At 40.9% G+C, this 16647-nt stretch overlaps 1 protein-coding gene across 16 annotated transcripts in view; it reads right to left on the reverse strand.

Annotated features, from left to right (window-relative positions):
* The window catches only part of NIN (ninein), a 98439-nt gene that overhangs the window by 70083 nt on the left and 11709 nt on the right, over positions 1-16647 (reverse strand). For all 16 annotated transcript variants that reach the window (XR_005363243.1, XR_005363242.1, XM_038544678.1 and 13 more), the window contains one exon: positions 6414-6495. Coding sequence is in view for 14 of the 16 variants with exons in the window: in XM_038544678.1 (XP_038400606.1) it covers positions 6414-6495 (82 nt within the window). In the remaining 2 variants the exon portion in view is untranslated. The remainder of the gene's footprint in view (positions 1-6413; positions 6496-16647) is intronic.

The raw sequence follows: 16647 nt of genomic DNA on the forward strand, positions 1-16647 counted from the left end.
AAGGGAAGAGAAAGAACTAAAGGAAGACCAAGACCGAGAGAGAGGGAGACATGGACAGACACGGTGGGGAAAGGGAGAGGCGGCGGGAGAAAAGAAGGCAGGGACCCAGAGGCCGACAAGGGTGCCAAGGATGGCGGATGGGCATGACCAGCAATCCCCAGGGCTGAGTGGTCTGACTAGATGGTCTAGGTCGCCCTAAAGCAGTTGAGGATCAACTGGAAAATGCTTTGAGTTGCAAACCATGGTATGATTGTTTCCACAGCCTTCTCCGAGGGGAATCAGTTGGCTGATCCTTGTTGGAAGGCCATGCATCTTGAGCTATTTGGGGGAAGAAGGCAGGGATTCATATTTCACTTAAATGAATCCTCCCTGTTGTTCCAGGTTCAACTCAAAACTCATTTCTATCAAGTAGCTGCTTAGGTCCAACTTTCATGGAACCTTTTCTCCTATGAATTTAGTGCAACCCATATTGTTGATAGCTCCTGATTTCATAATGATGATGGTTATATTTTTCTAAAAGCACTTTACATGTTAGAATTACCAACCCAGCAGATCTTCATGGAAAGAGGCTGGGCTTTGATTCAAACAGACCTGGACCAGGATCCTCAGTCCTTACAAAGATTAGGAGTACTTAATGTCATAAAGGCTTAGCCTACTTATCTGGAAAGGAAAACAATAGGAGCTCAGTGGGACAGTCACTGTTCTGTCAAGTAGCTCCTGACCTTGAAGCTCCAGACATACTGCATATCACAGCATATCGCATATCGGGTCACCCCAACCCAGACTTCTGTGGGACCAAAGGTGGCCTGAGGTCAGTGGGCTGGGCCAGTGGAGCAAAGTCAGAGAGTTCATAACCCCCAAACCTGCAGCAACCTTCCTCAACCTCATTTTTTTGTACTGGGTAAGACTGGCGGCAAATGAGTGATGTTGTTACCCAGTCTGTCATCTCAGAAACTGGAGCCACCTCTGTATCATTCTTGTCCTGATTTTCTCTTCCTTGTCACCTCCTTCCCCTTTACTCGTGGGCTGATATGAGAGGGACACGTCAGTTTGTTAAGACTCTGTAATTATCCATGTTCCTGCTTTGGAGACCTTCTCGGACTCTGGAGTTGACATAAACTTACAACATCAGCACAACTTCTGAGTCAACTGTTTTCCTCACGTGAGTATTTTGGGTTTTTTTGCATAACATGTATTTTTTAAATGAATGCCTTCTTGCCCTTAGTAAAAACGAAGCACATGCAAAATCATCACAGGTATTCTTAGTAAAATCATCGTAAGCATTCTTCTGCAGCACACTTGAATTGTTATTTATTCTTTGATTACAGATACATCACAATTTGCCTAACTATACCTTATCAATGATTTATTCTTGATATATATTTTCCCACTATTTTCAGTGACTATCCTTATACACATATCTTTGTGGACATCCATAGCATAAAAATCTAAGAACTGCATTGATCAGCCAAAGGCATTTTTACATTTTCTGGTGCCTGTTCATTGTTTCATATAATTCCAGGAAGGTCCTATCATTTTATGTGACCAGCAACGGGCATGAGCATTCCCAATCCCCGCCCCCTCCCCCAACCTTAGGAAAAGACTTTTTTTGATGGTGGTGGTGGTGGTGGTTTTATTTTGCTTTTAACTCTTGGAAAAAATGTTCTGGTCCTCACTGTTAGCATTTCATAGATGCCAAGGGAATGGGCGACTAAGTTCTTACTTATCTAACTCAACCAGAGAGAGGACAAGAGAACATAATTCTTGGGCCACTTGTGTGTATGTCTCCTAAAAACAGGGCTCTCGGCCAGACTTTGGTGCCTATCCCAAGACCTCTAAATGCAGTGGCAAACACACATCTTCAACTGCTGCAAATCAGGGTCTAGCCTGATGCCTGGTCATTAAGACCTGCTTCAAAAAAAAAAAAAAAAAAAAGACCTGCTTCACTGCACACTTGCTGAGTGAAAAGATACGTTTACTATATTTCCAGCTTCTTTAAAATATAAGAAAGATAATTAAAGTAGGACAGCTCCTGGAATTAGGAATATTATTAAAAAAAAAAAAAAAAAAGGGTCATCTGCCCCAAAACTATGTACAGTCTTACTTTCCTAATGATTTGGCTTTTCCAGATCTGAGTTTTCCCTCACCAGGTAAACAAAGGGAAGATTTTTACATTAACCATATCAGGGAGAGAAAGGGCTTCCAGTATGATGCTAACATTTACTACTGAACAGAAATCTAATGCAAGATGCATTAAACAAGGACAAAAATCTCTGGAGAGCAGATCCAGACAGTATGTTGATGCCATATAGCTTAGAGCCCACGCCAGCATTTCCATTACAAAAATCCTATAATCCAAAGCCAGAGAAAATTGAATAAATAATAATCAATAATTAAGCTTTTGTCCTTCTTTTATTCCAGGAAAATAATTTTAAAAATTAAACTATACATGTAGATATGAAGGAATTATGTCACTGGTGTTAATCAGCTAGGAATTTACAATTCCCTACATCCCCAATCTATTTTCCTGTCCCTAACTGGGTATTAGCATTTTTCATTGTGGTGCTGGTGGTGGTGTTTTTAGGGGAAAAACTCTTCCCTAAGAGTCTTAGAATCATAAATTATCAGGGTAAAAAAGATGCTGAAAATCATCTAGCATGAAAAATCATCACACTAATTTAAAAAATAAAGAAACCTGTACCTCAGAGAAATAATAAGTGGCAGGATCCAAGTCTATGGAAATAATGACTTAATTCCATTTTTTCTCAAATTCTTTTTTTTTTAAAAAGAGGGAGTGAAAGAGAGAGGAGGCAGGAAGGCAGAGAGAAAAAAATCTTAAGCAGGCTCCACACCCAGCCCAGAGCCTGACATGGAGCTCAATCTCATGACCCTGAGATTGTGACCTGAGTCAAAACCAAGACTCGGACACTTAACAGACTGAGCCACCCAAGTGCTCCTTCTCTCAAATTCTAATATAGTTTTGCTTTTATTTACATATAACTGTCTTTTATTAGAGGAATATGAAAGCATGAAGTCCACTAGGCATTTGTCCTCAGCAAGCAGAACTTCATAGTGTCCATTTGTGTTACATAAAATCTGGTTAAGAAACACAAAGCTAGCCTTTCTCATAAACTTAGATGTCATTTCAATATTCAGAGATGACACAACTGACTCTTAGAGCTGAACAGATTCTAAGTATTTTCCAGGACAACCTCTTTCATATATGAAGTGACTAAAGACCACAGAGGTGGTGATATACACAGCCACCCAATTAGAGAAGCAGAGCCAGTATTTTATAACTCCTGGCTCAAGGGCCTTTCCACCATATCAAGCTGGGTTTTCTATATTTTAGTCTGGTACAGCATCTGGTATTTTTAACTTATTAAAACCTTGGGTGTTATAAAATAGCCATTCGTGACCCATTCTGTTTCAAAGGCTGTGCACTGTGGCCCCATTTTGTTTTCAGTCACCTTCCATAGTTGAAGGGCAATCTTTTCTCTCAAAGTCTAGCTGGCCTATTGAGTTCAAAGGATAAGACAAAAATACCACAGGTCTGGCCCTTACGGTACAAGCTGAATTAAGTACCAAAAAGCCAACGAATGCTGTAGGCACGGCCATTCCTGTCACTAATGATCAGGTGAAACTTGCTCTTTCACTCCTTCCTGCTGACTCTGGCCAACTGTCAGGATCTTTTTGGCCAGGCTGTACTGACTGAGGACTGGGTCTGCCCCCCGTTCATCCATCTGGGGGTTAACATTCTGAAACCAGAGCTTCCTAGAGAGGACTAGCCCCCCTTGGTGATATAGTGTCACCATCCTCCTCTGCGGCCATCTGGGAGACATCAATGAAGCAATGTGCCTCTTCGGGCCTCGTGTGCTCATCCATGTCAGCACTCTCTCCAGCCCCATGATGACATGGTCTATGACTTAGGGGATAGTTATCTTCATAAAGGGGAATGGGGGATGAACTCAGGTGGACTCTTGATACCGCATTTGAGTCCTGATCCTTCTTTCTCTGTCTCTCGCCAGCCAAGCAGTGAGCCTGTGGGGGCTGAATCACATTTTCAAGTGGGTGGGAGAATGTTTCAGTGGAAAGAACTGCATGATCCCCAGGAACAACTGGAAGGGCCAGAAAGAGACGGGCAACAGACAGAAAAAGCAGAGATGCTCAGGAGCAAAGCGGGGAATGTGGGAGGCAGGGCTGACTCACGCCTCCTAGGAGATAACAGACTCTCTGTGAGGTGCTGGCTCAATCCTAGACTTCATTCTACCAGGCCAAACACGGGGGGGGGCGGGGGGTAGGGAGGCGCGTAAAGGCTGTAGAAAATGCTCCTGATAAGTACTTTGCTGCTTCATTATACTGCTTTGGGGGGTTTGCTTTCATCAGCAAACCTGAAGAAGGTTTGCTGCAGCCTATCCAAAGGACGGAGCACACAGAGAAACGATAAAATCCCTTCTGTGTGTTGTCCAGGAAGACATATCCAAATTACGGTCTCAACCTGCACAGCAGTGGGGCACACACATAACTCTGAAACTGCCATCTGGAGCTAGATTCATAAATGTTACTTTTCGGCTATTACCAAGCTCAGCCAGCCTTTGTCTACCTCCTTCTCCTCCTATTATTTACATCCCAACACTGAGCAACTCTAGGTGGTACCCCTCACATCTGTGGTCACCAGAGAACCGTACATTTATTACGAGAATATTCCGCCAGGTGACAGCACAGGTTTTGAAGAAAGGGCAGCAAAAAGATCATGTGGGCTAGTGGCAGGACTGCCCATTCCAAACCCACATAAAGGCACATGATCCACACAACAGAACAACAACAGACTTAACGCTTAGGTTACGGAGGCGCTTATTAACTAAAATGGGGACATGTCACCAGAGCACCACTCAGGGTCCCTAAAAATAACAACAAAATGTGGGACCTCATAAGAGTAAAAGCCCATGTTCCAGCAGTGGTGATCTCTACAGACATTCTCAGTCTAGAAAATCTCCAGAAGGCAATAACCTCCCCCATCAGCTCACTGTGCGCTTCTAGAGAACTCTGGCAAGCCCCAGAGTTGTTGATAACCTTCTTAGGGATAGTGACAATAGGCAGAAAGGGGAGATTCGATCTCGAATCCAAAACACTGCTAAATGCAATGTTCATACATGTGACACAAATCTTGAGCATTCCAGAAAGTATAATGAAGAACTAGATCACCAGTGAAGAAATGAGTTCCCATCTGTGCTTTATCTAGATAGGTCACATTGAAGGAGTCTTTGTAGTGACAAAATGTTAATGATTTCTCTTCATTCTCAAAAACTGGACTATATTTTTGGTATCTTTTTAAAAATAAGTTTTATTGAGATATAATTCACACCATAAATTTCACTCTTTTAGTGCCCAAACCTATGGTTTGGAAAAACTCCTACCTGTAACTGCCACCACAATCAAGATATGAAACCGTTTCATCACCCCAAAAATCTCCTCACACTCCTTTATAGCCAACCCCTAGCCTGACAACCCATAACTGGATAAAATTGGACTGTATAATACAAAGTTCAGCCCTATTTAGACTTTCCTTTAAATATTTACCATATTTCACTGATCCTAAGACAGACTCACAAGCACTATTGTTATCAAGATGAAAGACAACCTTAAATAAGTAAAAATACCAACAAACACCACAAGACACCCCACACCCCCAGATTTGAACACTGACATTAGGATAGGTCTTATAATCAATGGCATTTTACTATTTATAGCTGGCAAAAAAAAATTTCAGAGATACATAAAATAATGATGTCTTATAATCAATGGTGTTTAAAAAAAAACAGTGACGTGTAACATTAAGTCTTTTATTTTTTAACATCCGTTGAACATTTATTACGTGTGAAGCATTCTACTCGACACTGAAAATACAAAAATGAACATGGTTTTCAAGAACTATCGCTTGAAATATATATTATCAATTACAATATAATGTGATAACATCTATAGTAGAGTGTTATCCACCTACTAAGACTAAATGAGATTATCTCTAGATTGGCCACCCTTCTTTCAGGCAAAATCCTCCCCCCAACTCAGATCCTTCCATGTATACCGGAAGTAGGATAAAGGGAGCATCATTCGGCTTCACTCTGCTCATTCCAAGAATGAGTTACTGGCATGCCATCTGACACATTGCCTAGAACAATCCAATTATTTGTTCTATAATACTATGTTGTGGTAGGGAAGCCCCATTTTAGTGTTTGACAGCTGCAAGGCTCTTAGGATAATATCAAAAGACCAGTCACTGGAAATAACTGTTTAATCTGTAAAAGGCAGATGCCCAAATCTTTCATGGACATGCTTCAAGGTCCCTGAATTCTTCCCTGAACAATTTTTAAAGGAAAATATAGAGAAGAAAAGATAATGAATGCTCTTACCTGGTTCTTGAAAGTGCTCTTCATTTGACAGAGTTCTAGACAAGATAAGTATTAGTGCTTCTTTAAATTGGTCAAAATGCACCTAAAAATAAACAATTAAAAAATAAATTCAAAACAGTTTCTACAGCCTTAAGGAAGTAAATCCATCTTCAAGGTACCAGAACCATTTGATAACATCCTGACAACCTTGAAGTGAGTCATAACCTGCTTTTGTTCCCTTTTCTTCGTTTCTTTAAAGCACTGGAGGGAAAGTGGACTGATCATTTCTGACATCCCAATGTCATAAACACTAACGTTAGTATCAATATTTATTCAACCCCGAGGGGGAAAGCTATAGAGCAAAACCCTCTTTGTAAACTCAGAAAAAGATCTGTTTTGAGCTCAACTCCTTTTATTTTTCTGAACAAGACCACAAGATGTTAGGTTAGATATTAGGAAAAACTTCCCAAGTAAATGATCCATTGAAACAATGCTCCAAAGATGCTTTCGTCTCTAAAGACATTCTAGAAGAGAGTCTGTGACCGTTTGAGGATGACTTGAATATAGTCTTGCCTGAGGCAGGTATATAATATTTATCTCCCAAGGTGCCTGTGATTCTATAAACAGAAAGAAACCAATAACAAACACAGAGAATAAAAGAAACTTGGGAAGCATTTTCTTGAATTCTTAAAAATACAATTTCCTTGATGGAAGGATGAAAAGCATGAGTTTTATTTAAGTAACTACTCAGAATTGGGATATTGCTTTGGTTGAAGGGGTAAAAGAGTTTTCTTCATAGCCAAGTATATTCTGTAACTTAAATTTATGTGATCTCACCATGGGGCAGAAGGGAAAGATGGTATTTCTTTTTGCCATAATTCTAGTTTGATAATGTGGCACCTATTTATATAGAAGCCCATACGTAAATATAAAGTCAGTAAATTTGATATTTGTGTTGCTATGGGTCTCTTTGGACATCATTACAAAACATTGCCTAGAAGTTTAAATAGAGGTGACAGATAAAAACCACTTCGAAATTACATTGGAAAAAGAAGCAAACCTCATTAGTAATCTAAACAATGGAGGAAAGAAAGCAAATGCCTTACCCATGCAAACTGATACAAAGGAGAGGAGTCCACTGAGGTTCCTATGTCATAAAATTGTATATGCTTGCAATGCACCATACTCTCCCAAAGTATATGTGATTTTTCTGCCACATCCATTTGGATCACTTAGAACTACTTTCTAAAATTATGTTCCTTTAGATAGTATACACTAAAAATCAGTATACTCCATAAAGCCAGAGCAGAAATCTGTCAAGGCAGGGGAGCCTGGGTGGCTCACTGGGTTGACTGTCTGACTCTTGGTTTCAGCTCACGTCATGATCTCAGGATCATGAGATTGAGCCCCACGCTGGGCTCTGCGCTCAGCAGATAGTCTGCGTGGGATTCCCTCTTTCCTTCTCCCTCTGCCCCTCCCCTGGCTCCTCTCCCTCTTAAAAAGAAAAGAAATCTGTCAAGGGAGGCAGGGCATCTGCTAGGGAGCCAGGGCCCTGCAATCAACGAAAGGTTAAGAAACTGCAAAAAGGGAAGTGGTGTTGATTAGGGTTCACAAGGGACAAATCACCAAGGAGCCTGCAGAAGGGAAGAGGGCCATGTCCTGCTAATTTGCCCAAAGTCTGAGTGTGGGCTTCAGGCACTGTGGCATCCTGGCTCCTGTTTCCAGGGGCAAAGCCATCTTCCCAATCAGCCAGTCCACAAGCAGCACATATTCAAGGGCTCTCCCAACCAGGGACACTTGCCAGGCATTTACTACCTCCTATTAGAATCACTCCTTCCGAGAAGAAATGGGTAGGAAATATCAGAAAGGGAGACGGAACATAAAGACTCCTAACTCTGGGAAATGAACTAGGGGTGGTGGAAGGGGAGGAGGGCGGGGGGTGGGGGTGAGTGGGTGACGGGCACTGAGGGGGGCACTTGACGGGATAAGCACTAGGTGTTATTCTGTATGTTGGCAAATTGAACACCAATAAAAAATAAATATATTATTAAAAAAATAAATAAAAATAAAAAAATAGAATAAAATCCCCCCCAAAAAAAAGAATCACTCCTTCCTGGGCTCCCTGGGTGGCTCAGTGGTTTGGTGCCTGCCTTTGGCCCAGGGTGTGATCCCGGAGTCCTGGGATCGAGTCCCATATCGGGCTCCCTGCATGGAGCCTGCATCTCCCTCTGCCTATGTTTTTGCCCACCCCCCGCTCTGTGTCTCTCATGAATAAATAAAATCTTTAAAAAAAAAAAAAAAAAAGAATCACTCCTTCCTCTCAGGCGATCAGTAGGAGGGATAGGAGCACAGGCTCTGTGCTGACCCTGCCTCAACCACTTACTTCCTGCTCCAAATCAGCTAAATTACTAAACCTCTCTGAGCTTTAGTTCACACATGTGTAAAAATGGGGATTTCTAATGATTTTTATGATTCATTCAACAAATATTTATTGAGCAGCTGCCATGTGCCAGGCACTATCCTAGGCCCTGCTGACAGAGCCATGAACAAAATAACAGAGAACCTGGCATCACAGAGTGCATCTTCTCAGGAACGTCACAGGGAGCCTGGGCAGCTAATGTGTTAAAAGCACTGCATGTGTTTTATGTTATTTATAATGACACCTCCCTCACAGTGGCATGAGGAAATTAAAATGAAAGTTATGTAAGGTGTCTAGAATTTCCAGGGAGTTATCAGGTACTCAGCAAGTGATCATTAATATCACTTGATAGGTATATGGCATGACTGTTTCCTCTACTTTTCCAGAGAAATGGCCACATTTTCAAGCAAAGCAACTGGCCATGAAAGAAACCAAGATACCCAAGTGCTGTGGGTGACAGCAGGGGTCTTGCCTCCACACCAGGATCCAGACAGTTGATCAACATGAGAGGAACTGATCCAGTGTGCCGTGTTTAGGGACCTCAGCTCAGGCAGGCAGGGAGGGAGAGGGGTGTTCTTCTCCCTTAGGATACTGATGGTAATGACCTGAAGGAAACCTTGGTCTCTCCTTGCCTGTTGTAGGTTGAACAGAAAGAGGCTCCAATTTGAAAAGGAGGTACTTGCCTTGAAAACTTCAAGTCCTTAATCTTTCACTTGTGGGTCTCTGCTGGGTCTTCTAAAGGTCCAAGGTTTGACAGAGGTTATTAGAGAGAGCCCTCCTGAATCTAGTCCTTACACAGTTCCATTCAGTGAGTATTAGCCAGGAAGGTTGGCCAGGAGTCTATGCACCTCAATTTGACTCCCTCTGAAAAATGACCTATACCTATAATCTGGATATTAATTCCATTCAACTTCCAAGACTTTGTTACACCACATTGTAGGGACACTGAGGCCTCATACAAACACACCACCCTTCGAGGTAGTAAAACCTCATCTCATATGAAGATTGCTTATCAGTTAATGGAAGAGCAGACAGTTGGAAAACAAACAAGTTATGTCCAAAGCTGAGGAAGGCATCAGAAAGCCCACATTCTTCTCATAGAAAATGCCATAAAACCAGCTCAGGAGTGATTTATTCTCACTTTACCTGATTTATTATAAGCTTTGTTTTCCTGCTTCCCAACCCAGTATAGATTGAAGCAGAAAATAAGAGAGAGGAGTGCTCTGAGGTAAATACCTCAGAAGTAACTGCTGACATCTTGGGGTTGAGTAAAGACATGAACTATCTTCTCTCGAGCAAAAATAAAGTATAATTTTTACACTTAAAAAAACTGGTTTTAAAAACTACACCAAGGACACTTGGGTGATTCAGTGGTTGAGCTTCTCCCTTCAGCTCAGGGCGTGATCCTGGGGCCCTAGGATGAGTCCCGCATTAGGCTCCAGGGAGCCTGCTTCTTCCTCTGCCTATGTCTCTGCCTCTCTCTCTGTCTCTCTCATGAATAAATAAATAAAACCTTAAAACACACACACACACACACACACACACACACACACACACGCAAAACTATACCAACTATTTAAAAAGACATGCATTCAAAACCCTAATAGGCTAGGATTATCTAGTGTTGAGACAAGGATCTATGTGCCAGTAAGGAAGTGCAGGGAGTATGGCTCTTATAATATAAACAAATAACTGATTGACCAAAAAGATTTTAAATAATCAAGAAAAGCACCTTATGATGTTTAATAAAAAGTTTGGAATCCCAAATGGTTAACTTTATTTTTAAGACTGTCACTAAATGGGGTAAGGGATCCAGTTGTTAGAAAATTGGATTAATGTGCATCCTGGATAACACGAGATGAGCAGGTATATTATTGCAGGTTCATGCTTTCCCGGGCATTTGATCTCACAACACCCACGTGAGTCAGTCAAAGCAGGCATCTCCCTGTAGAATTGAGGAGACAGAGCACAAAGAAGGGATGTGCCTTGCTAGATATAGAGGCCTCCCTTCTTGAAGTCTCGGGGTTACGTGCAGAACCCAGGACTTCTGACTGGACTCAGCAAAGCCCAGCAGCCCTGCATGCCCCAGGCATGCTTCACTGCTGGTCTGGCCTCTCAGGGAAATCCCTGTGCTACTCCGTTACATACTCAACTTGACACAAAGCCCATGTAAAGCAGTACACTGGGACCCCAGGGGTAAAGAATCTGGAAAGAATCTTGATTGTGGGAGGGCAGAAGGGGAAGGGAGAGAAGAAAGTAGATTAGCACCTGTAAAGCAGAACCTGGTGAGTGCTTCCAGAGATACAAGAACAAGCTGGTGGGACAGCTTTGTGATTTTTGGCTTCCCTAAGATATTCACAGGCAGAGCTTAACAGTTTCTGAGATGGACCTATTAAATCAGCCACATTTTTTTTTAAAGAAGGGTCTGTAAAAGACTAAACATGATTAACTTGGAGGTTCTTCATAATCCAGCAATCTGTCTGATGGACCTCTTCCCCTCCCCTCCCCACACACCCCTAAAAATCCAAGAATGAAAACATGGCAAGCTGATCAAAACAACTAGAGCAGCCTTAAGTCTTAAATTGATCTTTATTTTCCATTCTACAGGGGCAGACAGACACTAGACCTTCCACGTTAAATAACAGTAAATTCCACATCTTCATCTTCCAAGAAGATAATTCTATAACAGAGGCAGGTGACTGCTCTTTCCTACAATGCTCCTGAATACTGATATGCTGGAAGAGCCCCTTAGGGCACATCCCAGAACCAAAATGTTAATAAATGCCCTCTATCGGGAAGAAATGTGCATCAATGGGCTCACTAAGTTGGGGAACTGGAATTTGTAAGTACTATTTTTCTCCTCCAAGGGAGCTTTACCATTGCATTATGTTAAAATTTAGAAATCCCCACAAATACACAATGCAATTAAATCTCACCCGGTAACAAGCCTCCAAGCTGTGCATCCCCTGGTTGGTACCCCCTCATTTGAATAATAATTGCTGCCATTCATTTTACAAGCATTCCTCTATCTTGTATGCCTCAAAGGGCAGTTTGCAGCAATGGGAAAATTATGTGATGGGCTAAAAACACACATGACATTTAAACTAAATTAACAGGAAGACTAGTCAAGTCTGATTTTTTTGTCATGTGTCACCACCGCTTAATAGAAATTTACCTCCTTATTTTTCCTCTCCAAATTTCATTTGAATGCTTTTTTAGAAACACAACTTGCCTTTCTGAAAAAAAGAGAGTCAAGCACCCCATAAGAAGGAAACGTTACTTCAAACCACACACACACACAAAAAAAAAACCCTGCAACAGGAAGTAGAATAAGGAACTTAATGTTGCATAAAATCATCTCATGCAATGACAGAGATCAAATACAGTTTCCACATGTGTGCAGGCAATACTTCAAACAGCCCCAAGATGAGAGGCTTAAGCCAAGTGTTCAACCAAGTGATCTTATTAAACGAGACAAAGGCCCGTGTAACTATCATCACACCAAGGAGGTTCGTATCTAACAATACAAAGGGAAATTGATGAAAGAACACTCAAAACATGAAGTGCTAGCTGAAATCGGTAGAGAAAATAGGGCCTCTTCAGAAGATCACGGTGTGGGAAAATGATGTTTACAGGATTATGCAAAAGAGAAGAGACACAGTTTCATAATGAAAGACAATTGTGAAAGATTTTATTCTAAATAACGCATGCAAGTTATTGTGGTCATTTACTGCAGACAATGTGAAGGGAGGCGAAGTCCATTTTAAAAGACAAGTCCAAACCTAAAGCAACTGTATGAAGTCATATTCCAAGAGTGATCCAAGAGGCCCTGCCTATAAATGGAAATAGATGTAAACTGCTGCCACACAAGAGAATTTCTAGCAAATCCATTTTCTACTCCTATGAGCTTTCTCAGGAAATCATTACTGGGAAGTCACTATTTATCAAAGACCCATTCTGGGTATGTAAGGGAGGGAGGGAGAGAAGCGTACAGGCAGACTAGAACATAGTAATTAACCGTATGGCTGGCTCTATGTTAAGTCTTTGACACATACAATATAATTCAACCATCATCACGATCTTGGATGGACGGTATTATTTTTCCCATTACACAGATGAGGAAAATTTTTTTAAGATTTTATTTATTTATCTGTGAGAGACATAAAGAGAGAGGCAGAGACATTGGCAGAAGGAGAAGCAGGCTCCCCATGAGAAGCTTGATGCGGGACTCGATCCCAGGACCCCAGGATCATGACCTGAGCCAAAGGCAGACGCTAAACCGCTGAGCCACCCAGGTGCCCCCAGATGAGGAAATTTAGGCTCAGACTATATAAGGTAACATGCCCATAGAACTAACAATAGCAGGAATCAGTACTTGAATCCGAGTCTGACTTCAAACACTGTGCTCTAATGCTATACACTGTCTTGATGTGGTAGCAGTGGGGGCAGGAGGGTGTGGAGAATGAGATTTATTATTGCACATCTGGAGTCTGAGGAGATCGTGAAGACACACGTTCAAATTCAGGGATGGAGAAATCTGGGTTTCTATCTGGCTGCTGCTTGAAATGAGCTGCCTGACCTTGGACAGGTCAATGTACTTCTCCAAGTTCTGGGTTCCAAGGTTTCTCTGCCATATAGATGAACACTAAAGTCTAAAATCAGTGATGAAGGGGCACCTGGGTGGCCCAGTGGTTGAGTGTCTGCCTTTGGCTCAGGTTGTGATCCCAAGGTTCTGGGATCGAGTTCCACATCGGGCTCCCTGCAGCAAGCCTGCTTCTCCCTCTGCCTATGTCTCTGCCTCTCTCTGTGTCTCTCATGCATAAATACAAATCTTTAAAATAAAATAAAATCTGTGATGGACACTAAAGAACTGCCCCCTCTATCCAAACAAGAAGCTACTCATAAGAGTATTGGTGGAATACTACACAAATCAAATGGGCATTCTGGACCATACTTTCTCCAGAGGAAGAGACAGTCATTACTGAAATAAAGCAGGTAGAAGAGGACAGCCTTTCCACACCTGTTCCTACCTCTCATTGAGACGTGCTAGTTTTCCCAACAGCCCTCCCCTCACCCTGGTTTCCCTCCAGGCTAAATACTTCTGAGGGGCTCGAGGTTGGCAGCATGCCAAACTAAAGTTAATTTTGCAATGAGTTTGGCAACAAAGTACTAATACAGAATAGAAGCAAGTCTTGCAGCCTCTTAACCAGAACGTCTTCTTGTCTCTAATTGGGAACCACAGACCCTTAGGAGTTCAGACCCAGTGGAGACTGTTGTAAAGAAAGGGAGTGATGGTTTACAGAATCACAAGACAAAATAGGAATCAGAAAATACCTTTCACCATTTCAGGTTAAACTATGGTGGTTAAACAAGAAGATAAAGCAACTTCCAGACATCTAACAAGAGATGCCATGAGAAATGTTGCCATCCTTTCCTCCAACCCATTAAGAGCCTCAGATTAATAATATGAAACAGAAGCATGAACATTGGGTAGTTATAAATAGACACTATTTGATGATCAAGCGTCATTTTGCATACAGAGCACACGTTGAGATAATCATGGCCAGAAGGTACTTCTGTATTTCTGATTAACTTTACAAACAGTTAAAGTACATAAGAGAAGGAAATCTTAAAAAGCTTTAATGGACTGGAAACAAACAAGCAAATCCACCACATGAAATTAATCATAATATTTATAAAAGAAGCCCCAAGCACTTTAAAATGAAGGTGGGAAAACTGCACTAAATGATTTATTTGTAAAGCTATCAGATTTTAACACTAAAAATTTCAAAGTGCCTTTTATGAGCAAAGTCCACACACCAATGGGACTCTTTGGAAGCCAACTGTGAGTTCTGTGACCAGGTGGCTTGTTCTGATTCTAAAGAGTGCCCAGGACATGGAGTACTTCGGCAACCAGATTCGTATCAGAGAATACAGCAAGGAAACTCCTTAGAATCTCAGGGGTCTGTTTGGTTTCAAAGTTGCTATATTCCTTAAGTAAAGGATAATACATTTTTAAAAATGATATAACTAACAGCTTCAATAAAACCAAGGTAGACTATCATATGTCTTGATTTCTAATGAGAGGCATATGAAAACATTTAATTGAAAGGACACATTTAAGAAACAAAGAAGATAAACATAGGGGAAGGGAAGGAAAAATAAAATAAGATAAAAACAGAGAGGGAGGAAAACCAACAGACTCTTAATTCTAGCGAACAAACTGAGGGTTGCTGAAAGGGAGATGAATGGGGGAATGAGGTAACTGGGCAATGGGTATTAAGGGGGGTACATGATACAATGAGCACTGGCTGTGACATGCAACTGATGAATCCTATACTCTACCCCAAAACTAATAATATATGTTAACTAACTTGAATTTTAAAAAATAACAATAAGGGGACATCTGGATGGCTCAGCAGTTGAGCATCTGCCTTTGGATCAGGGCGTGATCCTCAGTCTGGGATTGAGTCCCACATCGGGCTCGCTGAGGGGAGCCTGCTTCTCCCTCTGCCTATGTCTCTGCTTCTCTGTGAATGAATAAATAAAATCTTTAAAAATAATAACAAAAGACAGAAAACATGAAGCACCTGTGACCAATATCAATTGCTTAGATGAAAACTTGGTTCAATAAGAAAGCCAATGCTGTTCTGTTTCCTTATATGTTTGTAATATTTGCTCTCAGGACCATTCAGCTGCCAGGCACATTACCTGACCAGACTAAAAGGTCTTCAGTATCGTAGGAGTCCCTGGCCTTGGGCTCCCACCCACCTGACAGGTGCCTAACAGATGACCAAGATGTGGATGGAGCCCTTGTGATAATGTAGCAGGAAACACCTACCGGCAATGTCCTGCTTCCTTCAAATCAGTGATCCACAATCATCAGGTATTTCAAACACTTATATGGTGAGTACCATGCTCTGGGGAATACGACTTCAAGTTATAAAGCAAGATCAGATAGATGAATTGAAACATAATTTGGAAAAAAGAAAAAGAAAAAAGAAACATAATTTGGGGGGTAAATGGCCTAGTAGCAAAATGCATGAAAATGGCAAGTCAATTTCAATCGTTTTCCTTAACTGTCAAAAGAAATATTAAGCTTAAAGAAAAAACAGAAAGTTATTACAGATGGATTTTAAAAGAAAAAAATAAACAGAAATATTCATTCTTATTGAGGAGAACAATGCTTTTTATCTTTTTCAAGAAAAAAAATAATTCATTCAGCTCAATTCCAATAAAGGTAAACTTGGAAGTTTTGTTTTATTTAAAAACTCTACTTATTAAAATTTAAAGATAAATTTAAACTCTAAAAATCCAGGAAGCTGTTGGATATTACTATATCCAAAAGCCAATCTAATGGAAAACCTTATCTATGATAAACATAAATAAGTTGCACCTATACCATAGACTAGCAGAATGCCTGACATGCAGGACCCCGACAATACACATTTGTTGAATTAATGAGTAGTTGAATATATTTGGATTTGTCGTGCTATTTCTTTGTCCTTGCGTATGAAGCAAACTGTGAACTCTTATATAAGTTTTTCTATAAATACCTGCTAAAGAGAGGAAGGATGACTGGCATTGAAAAGAAACTTATAAATTTCCAACTTATGATCCATACTCAATATTATCATGAAGGTTTTGGCACTTAGAATTCTGCAGTGAGTCCTAAGGAATTTTTTCCTTCTAATTTAAAATTATAGACCATATAGAGTATCTTAAGAACATATGGCCAAGTTTATGTGATCATCTGAGGAGAATAATTCCGTTTCATAAAAAATGCAAATCGAGCAGTAGTGCATTAATTCATGCCAACCCTGCTCTCAAGACAGT

The sequence above is a fragment of the Canis lupus genome, chromosome 8 (assembly GCF_011100685.1).
Source record: "Canis lupus familiaris isolate Mischka breed German Shepherd chromosome 8, alternate assembly UU_Cfam_GSD_1.0, whole genome shotgun sequence".
In the NCBI taxonomy this organism is placed as follows: domain Eukaryota; kingdom Metazoa; phylum Chordata; class Mammalia; order Carnivora; family Canidae; genus Canis; species Canis lupus.